General features: G+C 42.2%; 1 protein-coding gene across 3 annotated transcripts in view; it reads right to left on the bottom strand.

Moving 5' to 3' along the window:
• Positions 1-6: 6 nt before the first annotated feature.
• The window catches only part of TPK1 (thiamin pyrophosphokinase 1), a 501,862-nt gene continuing 484,699 nt past the window's right edge, over positions 7-17,169 (bottom strand). For all 3 annotated transcript variants that reach the window (XM_074988056.1, XM_074988058.1, XM_074988057.1), the window contains one exon: positions 7-1,809. In XM_074988056.1, coding sequence (XP_074844157.1) covers positions 1,679-1,809 — 131 coding nt within the window. In that variant the 3' untranslated portion in view covers positions 7-1,678. The remainder of the gene's footprint in view (positions 1,810-17,169) is intronic.

Raw genomic sequence — 17,169 nt, 5'->3', positions numbered from 1 at the left:
AATTGACTTATCTACGATTGATTTACCTGGCCATTCTTGCTGAGGGAGGTCGAGGGGAGAAACTCATGTCGACCTCCCTTACTGAAGAGATGGAGGAGTACGGGGGTCAACTGTTGACCCCGGTGGTTGGATTTTGTGCATTCCGACTAGGCATGTGAAAGCAAACCCTAGAAGATTGACCCTCAGCGGGTCAAGTTATCAGGTAATATAGATGTATCCTATGTTATTACTGTATGCTGCTAGTTGTACAAAATGAGGTAAAATGACTAAACTGCCTATTTTGGTTCATTGCTTTCCGCAGCAGTATTCTTTATATAGTACTACTTTTGGCTCAGCATTAGGTGACACTAAAAAACCCCCAACTCTAAATCAATTCATATTAAAATACTAATTTACTGACATTTTCATATGTTATGTAAGTGGGGAAAGAACCCATACAAAAAGGAATTTGGTTATATAACACAACTGTCAGAAGCACAAAGCCAAGTTGAAAAGTCTTTGAACTGAAGTCATCTTTGGCTTTACTTACAAAAAAAGGTTAGTTTTTCAGATCTTGTTCTAAAACCATCTCTTTAAAAGGCAACAACTGAAATACACTTGCAGATCACAGTTAAGGGTTCTTATCTTTCCTTACCGAATGTTTTTGGAATCCATTAGTGTGTCTTTACAGTGCTTTTTGAAGATGGTGCAACTTGTAAGCAACATTAGCACTAGCTTTCTATATCGAAGCTTTTGAAAATCTGGTATAAACCAGCATATTTAGCATCTATTCAGTCAACTGAATGACTTGCTATACGTTTTATAACACCTCACATGAACAAAAGCTCTAAAACAAAACATATCAGTGTGCTTGTCATAGCAGTCTCTTCAAATTTTCTTTTATAAATAAAAATGCAACTTCAGCCAGTTGTACAAAACTTGCATGGACTTCTGCAAAGTACATACTGTTGTGACACATATAAACTTTTAATCTATAAAAGCTTTCACACTAACATTTTACTTAGCATTTTGTTAGTTTAATGCTGCTTACTTTCTCTTAATTAGACGTTTGTAAGTAGTACTTAATGCTGGGAAGTAGTAGTAAAATGGCAGCACAGACAGGAGCACTAAAGCCTGCTATTTTAAAAGTCACTGTAGCCATATTAATTAATGCTATTTTCCTTTAAAATTTGCAATTCACTTTTAACTCAACTTCATTTGAGTTATGTTACTAAACAGTGGGGCAGAACATGAACTACTTCTAATCCTTGTTAAACAGTAAAAGGTTTACCTAAAGCAAGTGGCGTGGTACAGTAGTCAAATATACATACAAACATAATGCACTACATCAATTAAAATTTGACTTGTGAAAAGATTCTTCAATCACTGGTATTACTTCCATATAGATGTACTCCTGCAAGGAGTAAGAATGTGTCAGTCTATCCTCCTTAGTCCCTTTCAGTGACTGTTTAGGAAGCGTATCCATCCTATGCATGGACCTTGAATGAGGTATTCAGTTTTCTCACTATCTTCCTAAAAATCTTTTGCTTGATTTATTGAACTTCACTCTCTTTCTCCTCCCTGTGCTCCAGGAAAAAAAAAATCTGTCCTAATAATTGTGTTTTTGTAAACAAATGAACATTTCCAAAATGTTTACAGTCTTTGATTAGCTGGAAAGAAAAAAAAAACAGTTGTAATCTCAAGCATTTTGCTTATTTTTGATACCCATTGTCCACAGTAAAGGTTTATCCGTTTCTATGGTCACAACTCCAGATTCATCGTATGTGTTTGAAGTGCTAACAAGCGTTCCAAACTTCAGCACATGGTTAGCTGTAAAACATAAAAATAGTTTAAGTGGCAGGAAAATTCTTTACAGTAGCATTTAAAAACAAATAACCAAATACTTTTATTTCCTCTCTAAGATGGCTTCAATTTCGTGTTGACTGAAGTTGAGGGCAGTATACTTTAAGACTCCATATACATACTTTTGTTACTTAACTTTATATCCAAACCATTTTTGAAGTAATATCTGCCATCTCAGGTATAAATTGTATAAATTTAAAAGCTAAGTCTGTAATCTGTAGTACAGATTGATTTCAATTTACTTTGTCAGTCTTAAAGGCCAGAAATAGACAGTAGCATTTGTGTGTTTCAGGTTTATCTTTCTGCATAAACTAACTGAACATGAGAGAGAGCATCCTTAATTTTGCTCTGTAGGTCAAGTTCAGAATTAAGCTTTAGTTCAAACCTGGTTATCAAGTCACAATTTTAAAAATACAGGTAATTTTGAAAGGGAGTTGAAGGAAACAACTTACATGGATCAAATACTCGTTTGGCTCAGAGTGACTAATAAAATATAGACATTTGCTTTTGGAATGAAGAAAAGTAAGGGATAGATGAAAACAGCTGTTTAACAACACACAGCAATAGGAAGGGAACTGAACACAGCCAACTGAAATTCTTGCAAGAGGAATTTTAGGCAGGTAGAATTATAATTACTCAAGCTGGAATTTGGCCAAAATAGGGGATCTTTAAGGTCAGTATAACTATCACCTTCTTTCCACCAATGTAGAGGTTGGGGTGTACTTACACTTTTAGCACAGATCATCTTGCAAGAAAGATGCTGCTATCCACTGTCTGTGTGTAGTATACATCATCTCTGTAGTCATTGAGTTGTTTATATTAGAATAACTATTTCAATGTGAATAGTAACAGAGAGGTAGTCACGTTAGTCTGCACTCCAACAAAACAAAGCAGCAGCAATATAGCACTTTAAAGACTAACAAAATGATTTGTTGGGTGATGAGCTTTCATGGGACAGACCCACTTCATCTTATGATCATCTGATGCAGTGGATCTGTCCCACGAAAGCTCATCACCCAACAAATCATTTTGCTAGTCTTTAAAGTGCTACATTGCTGCTGCTTTATTTTCATGAGAACCTGAAATACATTAGCAAGACCCCACATTCCAAAGAAGGGGAACCATTATTCTAAGTAATTTCTCTTGTAGACGGGGGCGGTGGGTGTTCAGGAAGCAAACTTATTCCATGCATAGACTGATAAAAGGGTAAAAGCTACTGGCCATTTTTGTTCTGGGTTACCTTTTACTGGAAGCAGTTCACTTCCAGGGAGAGAGGCAGCTTTTTTCTTATACAAATGTAATGGAGATCTGTGTGTATTTTAAGATCAGTAAATCCTGTACCAATTTCTGCTTGCTCTATAGCATGAACTCCAAGATTATCCCCAATTTCTGCTAAGCAGTGTCTCTAGGTTAAGGCATTTACAAGCCACTTCAGATGAAAATACTAACAAGATGTGCTTATTTTATGTATCAGTTTCACTGTTACTAGCTGATGGGTAAATCGAGCACATAGTCCACAAAACGGCAGGAGTATCTACATGACAAGGTACAGGAATGTGTGGAGACAAGCAAGAACTGTGTGTGTGGTCTTTAAGCCTTGCCAGCTAAAAGGCATCAGTTCTGCTGGAGCTGAAGATGGACGCCTCTGGATTTGCAGTTAAGCAACCCAGTGAAAATGAAAAAGATAATGTCTTTCTGTGAGCTCAAAGCATGGAAAGTTAAATGCATTGCCTAAGTAATGGACTGCTTTATCAGTGGTTCAAGGCCCAAAGAAAATAAAGTTCCAGTTATGGGCATGAATATGGGCTGGGGAGTTTGTATGTGCTGACTGGCTCCTTGCTTTGCACAACTCCTTATACTGGTGTTTCTCTTTCATCTTAACTAGAGGTGTGCCATAAATCTAGAGCAAAGCAATCCCTCTACATAACCTCAAAAAGTAGGCCAGAAAAGAAGTAGGCATAACTTCATAATACACTTATTTTAAAGTAATCCTTCTGCAGGTCAAACCTTGCATTGTTATACCAACAGGTGCTACCCTTACTACAGTTGCTCATGTGGAATTGTTGATGAGCAGCTTCTCTTTTCTGTCCATGGTCAATATGTTAGTGTCCCTTCCACACAGCCCCTTCATTGTTCTTTTAAGGCATAAAAATCCTGGAAAAGTTCATGGATAACAGCAGGGGCTGCATTCTTTACTTCCTATCCCACAATGATTGCTGTACAGAAATTGACCAGGACACAGAGCTATTGTACTAAGTCAGGACCATTACCTGGCTTTCCCAACATACAGGTTATAATTTCAGGAGGGCTGTATCAGATACAAAACTAATCCTGAGGGAATTCTAAGCCTTTCCTCCTCTGATATATTCTGCATGTTTTAAAATTTTGTCACTAAGTGTGCAGGTTCCAGCATTGAAGCATGGCAGCTCCATAGGCAATGGACTTAGCAGTGAAGCTCCACACAACTCTGACATAGCTTGAAGGGCAGGTCTGCCTAGAAACAGCCCAGAACTTGCCCCTCTGGGGCAGGCAGGTTCCAAATGTGGCGTGAGGCTGTTAGATTGTAGCAAAAGAAGTGGGATGCATGGGCTGGCTGAGGTGATTCCAGGTGCAGTGGCAATGGAACGCTGCAGAGGGATCCTGCTGAAGGTGGTTGGGGCTCAGTGCGGGGTGTCTAGCTATATGGGGCTCACTGGTGGGGGCCGGGTGCTAGAGGAATGGGGCATGATGGGGAGGCGATCGCGTGCAGCTGGTTGGTACGTGGATGAAGATCTGTGTGTGTGTGGGGGGTGTTAGGCTGGTCCAGGTACAGGGGGATGGGACTTGTGTATGTGGGGGGGTGGGGCTCAAGTGCAGGGGCTCAGTGGGCATGGTCTGGGTGCAAATGCACGAGCTTGAGGCTTGGCTTGAGAGGTCCTAGTGCAGGGGAGGGTTTTGGGTGCAGGGTTGGGTGTGGTGAGCTTGGTAAAGGGACTCGGGTCGGGGTTTGAGGCTTGGCGGGGGAGTTGGATATGAGGGATGCAGATGCACAGTGGAGCAGCTCCCTGTACAGTGATCCTGCTGTGACTAAGGAGTGATTGGGGGTGGGTGTGCCTCTGCCCCAGCCACACTTTACAAGTGAAGCCAAAGTCCTAGCCTCTTCCACCCCAAGCCCAGCAGGACTAGTCTGGCCCAGGACAGGTGCCACCAATTGGTGCTTCCTGCCCTCTCCAGACACTGGACAGGCATGCAGAAGTCTTGGATTCTACATCCAGCTCTGCCATGGGCTTGTTGCATGCATTTCAGCAAGTAAGTCACGTCTCTGTGCTCTAGTTTCTCCATACTGATTTTCGTAAAATGTTATGAGATCCACTGATGAAAAGCTCTGGATGACAGCTAGGTATTTCACTGGACTGGCAACAATGCGAACACTACAGCAGCATAAGAAAGCAGGTCTGCAGCTGTCTAGTCAGAGGCCTGGGGAGACTGCTTTCCTTTGGGAGAAGGCCTTATAATAGTTTGTATGCTTTGTTTTGCAAACTTTGCAGTTCACCTTAGTTCTTCAGAACCAACTCTGCATTTCTGAAGTTACATGCTAAAAACTGATGATCAAGTTAAATATTTATAACATACAATCAGCTTGTAGAAGCTGTTTATGATCTGAAATGTCATAACATTTCTTTACACTGTCTCAAAATTAATTTAGTCATCTTTGAGTGTAGTACAGATTGACCCTCACTAATCTGGAACTCTGTTGTCCAACAGCATACGTAATCTGGCATGATTTTAGTTAGCCTGGTGACCAAGTTTCCTGTGATACCATGAAGTCTGTTAACAGCCACTAGTACTGGCTCTCAGCGTGTTGTGCTGTTACTAAACTGTAATTTACCCCTAGATATCTTCTAAGAGCCCAGTAAGCAGCAGAAATGTTGGTAATGGGCTAGATAATATTGATCTTCTATGGTCCAGCAAGTTCTCTCATCTGAAACTGGCTAGGTCTGAGGGTGCCGGGAGAGAGAGGTTCAACCTGTACACAGATTGTACATTGCAGCTTTATGGAAAACACACAAAAATCCCTAAACAACATTTGTGTTGTTAGCCCTGGACTTTCCCTCTATGAATCTTATTGTTTATTTCTTACACTTTGCTGAAGATTCTGAAAATGATTCCTACTGCTTAAATTCCATGTATGAAATAAACCTTCAGTAACAAAGCAGCTGCTAAGAACCTGTCAGCTTAACAAAACAAAATCAGAAGGAGTATGTCTTCATGAATGAAATGTTAAAGATGAAGTTATAAGAGGGACAAGTCTCTTTAATATCCCTGGGACCACCACAGCATCAATATTAACAACATAAGTTATAAGAAAGATTGCCAGTAATAACTCCTCTCTGTCCAGTAGGGGGAGCCTTTTAACTTATTTTCTTTGACATAGGATTTTCTTCCTTGCAAAGATGGAAATGGCGGTAAGCATGCAAAAGGATATAAACAACTCTTTATTGATTCACACAGATCAAATGGAAAAGTTCAAATTATTTGCTTTCACACTCTACCAACATTTCAACTGGTGTAATTAAGAAAGCACATTTTTAAACCAGCAAATGAGCAGTAATGTGTTGTGAAACAAAGGTGAACTGGCAAAGGCAATAGAAATAATGAAGCTTCTGGCCGCGTCTACACGTGCACGCTACTTCGAAGTAGCGGCGCCAACTTCGAAATAGCGCCCATCACGGCTACACGTGTTGGGCGCTATTTCGAAGTTGAAATCGACGTTAGGCGGCGAGACGTCGAAGTCGCTAACCCCATGAGGGGATGGGAATAGCGCCCTACTTTGAAGTTGAACGTTGAAGTAGGGCACGTGTAGACGATCCGCGTCCCGCAACATCGAAATAGCGGGGTCCGCCATGGCGGCCATCAGCTGAGGGGTTGAGAGACGCTCTCTCTCCAGCCCCTGTGGGGCTCTATGGTCACCGTGTGCAGCAGCCCTTAGCTCAGGGCTTCTGGCTGCTGCTGCGGCAGCTGGGGATCTATGCTGCATGCACTGCATCTGCAACCAGTTGTCGGCTCTGTGGATCTTGTGTTGTTTAGTGCAACTGTGTTTGGGAGGGGCCCTTTAAGGGAGCGGCTTGCTGTTGAGTCTGCCCTGTGACCCTGTCTGCAGCTGTTGCTGGCACCCTTATTTCGATGTGTGCTACTTTGGCGTGTAGACATTCCCTCGCAGCACCTATTTCGATGTGGTGCTGCCCAACGTCGAAGTTGAACGTCGACGTTGCCAGCTCTGGAGGACATGTAGATGTTATTCATCGAAATAGACTATTTCGATGTCGCTACATTGAAATAAGCTATTTTGATGTAGCGTGCACTTGTAGACGTAGCCTCTATGTTTAACTGTTAGTCTTGCAGGGCAAATGTATTACATTCTAATGTCTGTGCCACAACATCCTGATGATAGGTTACAATACTCTCTAAGTATCAGAAAACAGAAAGAGTAAAGTTCTGAGTGTTAATATCTGATCACTTTATTCCCTGGCCAATGCAAGATAATTCACCAAAGTACCTGAGCTTATGTTTATCCAATCTATCTTGAAAAGTCCCAAGCAATGATTCATCTACCGCATTTCAAGAAGCTTTTTCTGCTATTTACGCTAATTAAAATTTCCTTTTTAGTGCAATCTCTTTACTCCAATTTATTATGGGCCAAGGCAGAGAACAGAAGTTACATTTTTGGAAGGATTTTTGAGATTTAAAAATTTGTTTTCATTCAGATTCACAACAGAAAATTTACTTTTTTGGGTGTGATTTTATTTTATAAATTACAGAATTACAAAAACTGAAATATCTTCCTTTGGTTTCGCATTTTTTCTGCTGCATTTTCCTCCACTGAACTGGAATTTTGATGAAAATGAAACAATGTTGCCAAGTATTTCAATTCAGAGAGAACTGCATTTTCTGATGCAAAACCATTTTGCCGAATTTTATTTAACAAGTTCTATGCCTATGAGCTATATTATTTTTTCATATCCCTCCACCTGTAAAAGCCAGCCTGCTTTAATACCATGAATATATATTTTAAACAATAAACATTGTCTAAAAGGAACTTACTCTGCCATCTATAATGTTATATTTTTACAATGTGATATAATAACGCCTTCCAGAGCTAAAAGCAATTTACCTTTGGAAAAGTGGAGATCTCTGTCTACATTTATATCTTTTACACTGGTATAAAACTCCCATTTCTAGCCTTGATGAATCCTGTCACTTGTATACAAAGGAATATTGCCTTGGGTAGGTGTCAGTGGGGCAAAGTCAATATTTGGGGTGGAGATGGGAAAGTGAGGAGAGAAGAAAACTTTTCTTTGGTGTTTTTTATGTGATACTACAAGGGTGTGTCTACACTAGGAACTAACTTTGAAGTTAACTTCGAAGTTAGGCACTACTTCGAAGTAGCCACCAGAGAGTCTACACACATTTTCACTTACTTCCAAGTTAATTTCAAAGTTGGGAGCCCAACGTCGAAGTCCTTACTTCATTCCCAGGAATGGAGCAGTGCCCTACTTCAAAGTTTAACTTTGAAATAGTGTGTGTGTAGACACTCAACTTCAAAGTTGCTTATTTCAAGGTTGTACTTCGAAGTAAGCAACTTTGAAGTTGTTTTTGTAGAGTAGACACAGCCCAACTGTTTGAAGCTACTCAGAGATTTGGAGGGCTGATGATAATTGAGACTTTTGAATGGTCACAATACGTATAATTTATTACTTGGAGATGACTACTACATATATACAAATTTGTATTTTATTGTTATTGTTATATTATGGAGGTATCTTAACCTCTAACGACCAAATTATCAACAAAACCTCTCATAATCTGTGGTATACTCAGTGTTGGCAAGGCATGAATTCATTGTAAGTCTTGTGATACTTAGTGTTCATAAAGCCCCAGTCCTTGGGGACATGTGGTTAGGTGGTAATCTCAGTCTTTATTTAAACCAAAAATCTCAATCTACCAAACAAGTTCCTAGCTTTTGTGCTTGTGGAGAAAAGTTATAAAATGTGACCCAAGATCACTGTACAGTTTCAGAAACTGAAGGACAAATAAAAATAAAACTTTTCAAAATCCTTTGTGATTTATGAATGCTTGGCATTAGCAATGCTGTTAGACCTAATTCTGCTTCCAAGCCACCTGCTTTCTGTGGCTCCAATGTACTGCCAATCTGACATTCATCTGAAAACTCAGAACAATTAAAACAATTGAGTTCACTTTTGTAAAATTATCCACCACACAGCAGCCTCATTGTGCTAAGCTGTATTAAAACAGAGTAAATGGCAGTCACCGATACAAACTCCACCTCAAATACCACAGAAATTTTAATAATTGTGTGTACTGATATCATGAAAAACCCTACCCCTCTTTAGGTTACTTTCATGTCGTGTGTGTGCCATAGGTAGTATTGTGTCAAAAGGAAGTTCACTCCCATGGCACAGGCCTATGCATCTCTTAGAATTAAATTCTCAAAATATCGTGAATGGGAAATGAAGGATGCATAGCTCTCTGCACAGGGAAGCCTTTCACTTTAACACATCACTAGATATGGAATGTAGTGGAGCATGTCCCCTTTTGACTAGAGGTAGCTCTGCATTGCTCTGGCTCCCTGGTCTCAGTAAACTCAAAAGTCCAAAAAAAATTAAAATAGTACCCTATGGCAGTCCAATTTATTAAGTCTTCCAAGCACATACTGGCCTTTGAGGCCCAAACACCAGTTCAATGCCTCTCTCCTTTTTGTTTGCAAATTCCTAGTTGTCTTTCTCAGAGCTGAGCAGAGTGCAAAATCTCTGTAGAGCTAATCGTTCTTTGCTGCTGCTGCTGCTACCACTACCCCTTTTACCCCATATCTTCCCAGTCCTCTGTCTCCAGACTCCCTTGCACCACCTGCTGCTTTGTATAGGGAATCAGCTATTTCCCTAAGGCGTGCCTCATTCAGTACTCAGCGTTGTCTAGCTCAAGGCTCCTCCCACCATTAAGGAGAGAGCCATAGGGTTATATGGCAAAAATGAATAATGAAATTAAAGGGATAATTGAACACAGTATTCTCCATATTAGTTAACTGCATAAACAAATAGCATTAGATAAAGAACGACATTTTGGGGGTAGGGGATGGCAGTGAAATTTCTGAAGGTGATAAAAAAGTTATTGCTACGTGTTATTATTTTTATTACCATAGCACTAGGGTCCCCAGTTTCAGACCAGAACCCTATTGTGCAAGGTACTGTATGAATAAAGATGACAATGGTAGACCTCTCCCAACATTAGCAGTTACTGATGAAAATCAGTATTGTGGAAAAGGAGACGGGACTGGCTTAGTGGGAAACTAGACTTTGGGTGTGGGAAGACAAAAAGCTACATTTGCCCCCCCTCCAAGCATTTAATGAATCCAGTGCACAATATTTAGACCCTGAGCTAAGCCCTGTGGCTGCCACTGAAGAATCAGAGCTTTACTTTGACCCAGAAGTGTTGGAGAGCCCAACATCCCCATGACCAGAAAGGCTATTATGGTGACTTGTTTATTGCCTTTTCTCCTCCCCCTCTTCCCAATTCTGTGTCTGTTACTTCCTGCAAAACGTAAGGTCACACCTTGCCAGTTTCCATTACTGAAAACAGGCACCAGCATATAAGCACAATGCCGTTCCTGGCACAGGTATGTGGAATATCAGAAATAATTAATAATTAATTACAAGCCTTATTAATATGCATGCAATCCCCTCTCTTCCCCCCGCCCCGACAAATGTTGCATTAAAAGTGATAGAAAATTAAGATCAATAAGCTGCAACAGGCGTTAAAGTGAAATATTGAATTACAATTTGCTATCCTGTTACAATTTATGTGAAGAGGATTTCCCTGAAGTCTTGTGTAAAGAGCACAAAAATCTGCATTTAAATAGGCATACGTTAATAATGCATGAGCTTGTGCTTTGCAGGTCACCGTGTGCCTGCAGAATAGCAAGCATTCACTTTACTCTATTTTTAAAAACTTGTAAGGTTACAGCCTGATTCTCTTCTCGCCTCCAATGTATTCACCCTTGTGTAATTTGACTGACTTCAGCCAAGTTACACTTGATTTATGCTGGTGTAAACAAAAGGAAATATCAGTCCCTTAGTCTTGCTGCGCTGAAAACTGCAATGCTGGAAGTTCTCAATAACTTTAGTTTAAAATAAAGTACAAATTGCAATTTTCTACAGACCTGTGTGGAGAACAGCAATGTCATGGAGAATTTCAGAATTTTGCTTGTTTCCAGTTTGGAATAAAAGCCAGGCATTTTGAAAGCCGATGAGAAACAGAATTAAAAATAAAAAAAAAGACAAAAAAACCTATAATGGTTCCTTTTGGTCATTTCAAAATGGAATTCTACCAGGTAGGCTGACAGGGAGCTTGTAAGTACTGGTCCCCAAACTCTGTGTCCTAGCCCAACTAGGGCTTCAAGGCTGTTGATTTCCTTCATCCCACCATGCCCTCCCAAGCTCACTCTTCTAGTTACGCTTTACTCCCTGTCCTCCACATACACAGTACCCCCTGCCATTAGGATGGGCTAAAGGATGGAATTCAGGTTAAAAGGTGTCAAGTGTATCCCTCTACATTAGCGATTTAGCCGCAGACAGCAAGCAGGTGGTATTTCCATCCCCATGCTCCCTGTTGGGCAGTTCTGTTGGATGTGAAGCACCTTTAGTTTAGTTCTACACTTGCAGAGTTTTTGTGCTGTCAACTTCACCTGTAACAGAGAGCTGGTAAAAGGAGAGAACTGGCTTACTTACTCATGTTCTTTCATAGGCATCAGTGTGTTTGCATTTCCAGCACTTCCATCTTGGATGGGAGCATCCCCCCGAAGCCAGCTATCCCACGGTACATCTCTCTCCATTCTGACAATAGGTCTTGTGGGAAGTGGAGGGTGGGGCCAACACCTTGGGTCCCTGCACAGCCCCCTGTCTCCAAACACTGATCAGCTGCTGTAGCTCAACATTGCTGAAAGCAGGGGATCCTTTGTTCTGTGGATCAGGCACTGTAACCTGGCCAGACGACAAGTGAGTACTTTCCAAGAAAATGGGAGTTTTGAAGTTCCTGGGGCTTTAGGGGGAGGAGTGGATATCTTTCTACCTGCTGAAGAAGCAGAAGAAATGCTGGCCAGAGTGGTCACATAGGATATCCTACACAGGCTAAAAACTCTGAAACAGCAAGAACATGTCTTCACTTGCACATTGCCACAAGAGCATCACTGGTAACAGCCGTATGCTTCTTGTGGAGGTGGTTTTCTTTCTGTGCAAGAAGTCATTGGCAAGTGTAGATGCTCCCACAGTTTTTATGCCAAAAAAGGGACTTTTAAATCTGCGGTGTCCAATAGGCTGTCCATTCGCCACATGCGGCAAACAGGGCAGCAGGGTGTGGTGAAGTGGCTCATCGGAGCCACACATGTAGAGCCCCCTCTGCGCGTGCGCCCCATTAGTTGGTGGGACAAGCACATGGTGGCAGTGGCAGTGGTGGCTCTTCGTGCACCTGGCACAGCTCAGGGTGGCTCTGGTGAGTCACCGCAGTTTGCAGGTGGTGTGTGTGTGTGTGTGTGTGTGGTGTGGCGATTGTTAAATTTTGGCATGGACACCACTGCTTTCAATGGCAAGCGTAGACATGCCTGTAGCTTCTGGACTTTCAACTCTGCCTGAGTGCTGCGATGAATTATCACACCCTCCAGTAAACATTACTCAATCTGCAACATGTCGGGTGGGATAAAGGTGTGTGCCCTGGGTGAAGTAGGAGGTATATTGACAATTCCTTCTTGGAAGTGGACTCTCCATCGCAGGGGTCCTATGCCTGCAGCCATCACCACCTAGAGGGAATCAAGCCCAAACTCTTCATTTCATTGTTTTCTCTGGCTTGAACCCAAAACATTAATAACCACAGTTTTCTATCTGATAATGTATATCAGAACATTATTAATTACTCTTCTCCTCTGCACTATTTTTTCTGGATTTCTGACAATTTATGTTACACTCAGGTTCATGACATATTAATAAGGCCATCAGTTTTATTTTGTTTAAAGATGCCCCAGGAAATTATTGATGTTTATTACAAAAATTAAAAAAGATTAAAATCCATGCAAAAATTAATTTCACAGTTTTCCAGAGCAAGGAGGGAGGTCAGAAGATTCCCCAGGTCTGACCAGGTTACTGAGCTGCCATCTCTCCCATCAGAGCAGGAAGCCACGTCTGGGAGTTCAAACATTTCTTTATTTAGGATTTGAGCACTGATGTTTGTAAACACGTGTGTTTTCTACTACACTGCCTTACTTTAACAGACAGCCATGCATTTATACTTCAAGTCATAATTATGAAGATAAACATCTACCTAATATAATGTTTTGTATTTTCTTAACTTTTTATGTAGTACTTTTATGCACTGGAATGGTGCAAATTTTGTGGGTAAGAAACAACAGCTTCAGTAAACCTGAGGATTTTTTTTATTATTTTTTAAAGTAATAAGCGGGGTAGCTGTTTTTTTAAAAACTGGTTAATCTCTCCCACAAAAGCCTTATATTAAGAACATAAATTTACTACAGGAGCCATTGAACCAAGATTTTAAAAGTATTTCCTGGTTTCCTAGAAATTGCCCAACATTTATAATGTAGTGCTTATTCCTTTCGCATGTAATATTTTTGTATGGAGGAAAAAAACAATCCATATAACAGGCCAAACTAGTCGTAGGCACAAAGCTTAAATAAATGGGTGCTGCACAGCTTGGTAGGGAAGAAATTCTGCTCACACATGCCAGATGCAGGAAACCAACCAGCTGATATATATATATATATATATATATATAGTCCACAGAGTGGTGCTGGTGGACCTGCACAGGCAGCATTGCCTGCCTGCACAAAAAGCATTCCCATGCATAGCCACTCCACGGCCTGCCTCACCATGCAGCAGAACCACCATGACTTTGCTAAACATAGGATCTCCTGTGCCACTGGAGAAAATCAAATGTGCCTAACAGTGTCAACCTGAAGCCAGCTCCTGGTCTGCTTTTTATCTGAATTTAATACGTACTTCATACACAAACCTTCATGTATTCTTACAGTGGTTTCCAACAATCATTCAGTTCTATAGGCAACATCTTCCATCGATATACACAGGTTGATTTGCCACTCTGGGACAGAGTGCAAATACGGTTAATGTGCGTATGGAAAGGGCTCAGTTATGCTTCTGAGTCTGGGGTGCTTAGGAGAGACCACAGCACAGCACCAAGTGGCAGAGACTGCTGTTACCCCTTAATCTTGGGTAAAGCATCAGGTGGTTCCATGGACTATCCAGCAACACAACAATGAGGATTAAAGCAAACAAGTCCAGTAATTCAGGGGTGGCCAATCTGAGCATGAGAAGGAGTAGAATTTACCAGTGTCCATTGTCACAGAGTCACAGTAATATGTCAGCAGCCCCCATCAGCTCCCACCTGCTGCAGATCAGCCCTTCCCGTGCGTCCTCTCCACTGTCCTCAGCAGTTTCACAGCATGCAGGAGATTTTAGAAAAGGAGGGAGGAGAGAGGAAGCAGCAGGCTCTGAGGTGGGGGCAGGAAGGGGCGGGACTTGGGGAATTACAGAATCACAGAACTGGAACGAACCTTGAGAGGTCATCAAGTCCAGTCCCCTGCACTCATTACAAGACCAAGCACCATGTAGACCTGTGGTGTACAACTAGTTCTGAGAACTAGCCACATTATTCTAAAAACATTTTTATTGTTCAGGCCAACTAGCCATGTGGCTAGTGTGTTGGACACCACAGATCTAGACCAAAAGGCAGACAGGTTAGCCACCCCTGCAATACCTGAACTGCAGATCACAAGCCAACCTTTACCTAATGTGCAGGGTAACCAACCATCCTGTACTGGGCAGGACAGTCTCATATTTGGGACACCAAAAAGGTGTCCCAACTTATTTTTTAAAAGGGATGATTTGTCCTGTATTTGGGCCCTCAGGGGCTAGGGGTGGAGGCAGAAACGCGGCTGCCATGTCCCTGGGGCTGAGGGTGAGGGGTGCCAGATCCCTGGTGCTTGGTGCTGCCAGGAGGAGCTGCCCCTCCCCCGATATGGTCGCCCTACTAATGTGGCTTAGGAAGAAGCTTTCTCTGGGAGCAGTTTATCTCATAAATTGCCTACTGCCGGGATTCCTCTTCAGTCAACTGACACTGGCCACTGTTGATGACAGGATGCTAGACAAGATAGACTATCCCCATATGGCAATTTCTGTGCTGTTAACGCTGCCCCGACCTGGGCACTGGGAAGGCGTAGTCAGAAGCGGCAGCTGTTGTGCAAAGCGTTAGCGTACATGGCCCTTCTTCAAGCACTGGCCTTTCCAGCACTAGCCAAACCAGAAAAGAAATGGACACCAGCTAGACATGCTCCTGCTGTGGTATACAATGCTGCTGCCAGTGCTAGGTATTGCAGTCGAGGACTGCAGCCTGGTATATTATTGCTTGTGGCCTGGAGCAGGGGGCGACAGAAGGCTCCCTACACATTAAATGCCAGAGCAGCCACAATTTGGTGATTATAGCTCATATTATACATAACAGGCTTTGCTCAAACTAACCCTTATAATAAACAACTTTACCACACAGGTTTTAATAGTAACCAGTGCCATTTCCTACAAGAATTTTAGTGTTTATGTAAATATGATCTTCCATTTACATAGGCAAATACAGCCTATGTCTAGACTGAGGGTTTTGCCAGCAAAATGGCCATTTTGTTGACAAAACCACTGAGCATCTAGATTCCTAAGGGTGTTCTGCCAACAGGAAGTCGACAGAATGCAGTACTTTTGTTGACAGCTCTGCTCTGCTTGCCATAAGGAAGAACACCGCTGTCGACAGAAATCTGTAAACAAAAAGCTGGCCTGGACATTCCGGGGGCCCTTCTGTCGACAGAAAGGGCTTCGGGGACACGGGGCAGCTTTGTTTGCTGTGCTTCCAACTGGCCATTTTGCTGACAGAGTGGCTGGGCAGTGCAGCCACACAGAGTTGACAGAGTGGATCGCTCTTTCAGCGCACTTTGGCGGTCTGGATGCGATATTTCGACAGAAGTTTTGTTGCAAAATATCTTCTAATGAAAATTTCTGTTGACAATTTGTTTTTGTCTAGACACAGTCAAAAACAAAAACAAAAACAAAAACAAACAAACTAAAGCATTCATCCTGTGTACACAAGGTCATCATCAACAAAGCAGCTGCATTTTTATTTAAAGTATTCCTATTGAAGGGGTAATTATTATTATTATTATAAAAATATACATTGATCTGTTGCAGGCAACTCACATGATGTATGCTCATTTCCTTGCTTTCTCTGGCAGCTGATCTATTTTTGAGCTCAGGTGAATGACAAATGATGCCTATTATATGTCTAATAGAAAAGTGACAACGTTTATCTTTATCCTTTCTAGCAGCATTGAGATGGGATTTTAAGCTTCCAACCTGTAATTATTTTTACTCCTACAACCACTACGTGTTACTACTAAGAATTTTCAATTGCTGTACTTTCTTCATAAAAACAATTAGACACAGATAATATAACTCCAAAGATGAGACCAAGCCAATTATTTGTTACAAAATGTCTTCTTGGATTTGCATGTGAACTTTCAAGCTTTTTATTTTTAATTTCACCACTTTGATTTTACATTAAACAAATTCCTTCTACTATCAACATTCCATGTACAGGAAGGAGTATGTGAGGGTTCTGTTTCATGCGCCCTCGCGTAAACCCGGATTTTGCGTAAGTGGGGTCCGTTTTTTCCCTGGCAGAACATGTTCTGCAGCTGGGGAAGCAGCAGAAAGATAAGTCCAGGGGCGGGGGATGCAGTGGGGGAGGGTTATGTCTAGCAGTGGGTTGGGGATCTGGGAGGCGGGGGGGCTAAGCCTGGGGTGGGTTAGGGCTACAGAGGGTTGAGGGGTGGATTTGAGCCGGAGCTGTGTGCAGGTAGTGAACTGAAGCCCTGCTCTGCTGGTGAGCCAGAACCAGAGCCATGCGCGGGTGGTGAGCCAGCAGGGGGGTTGAACCGGAGCCGTGCGGCGGGGCTTGATCCAGAGCCAGACGTGGGTTTTGAACCGGGGGTGGGGTGTTGAACTGGAACCACACAGGCCGGCGGGTGGCTTGAACCAGAGCTGCGTACAGGTGGTTTAAGTTTGGGTGGTGGGGTTGCGGGGTGAGCTGCAGCTGTGCGTGAGGGGTGGTGAGCCAGAGCCAGGCACGGGCATGCAGGGTGGGCTGGAGCTGCACGTAGATGGTGAGCCGGCAGGGGGTTTGAACCAGGGCTGGGGAGGTGTAACCAGA

The sequence above is a fragment of the Carettochelys insculpta genome, chromosome 2 (genome assembly GCF_033958435.1).
Source record: "Carettochelys insculpta isolate YL-2023 chromosome 2, ASM3395843v1, whole genome shotgun sequence".
Taxonomy (NCBI): domain Eukaryota; kingdom Metazoa; phylum Chordata; order Testudines; family Carettochelyidae; genus Carettochelys; species Carettochelys insculpta.
Note: the sequence above shows the minus strand (reverse complement) of the source record. Positions and strands in the feature narration are given on the sequence as shown.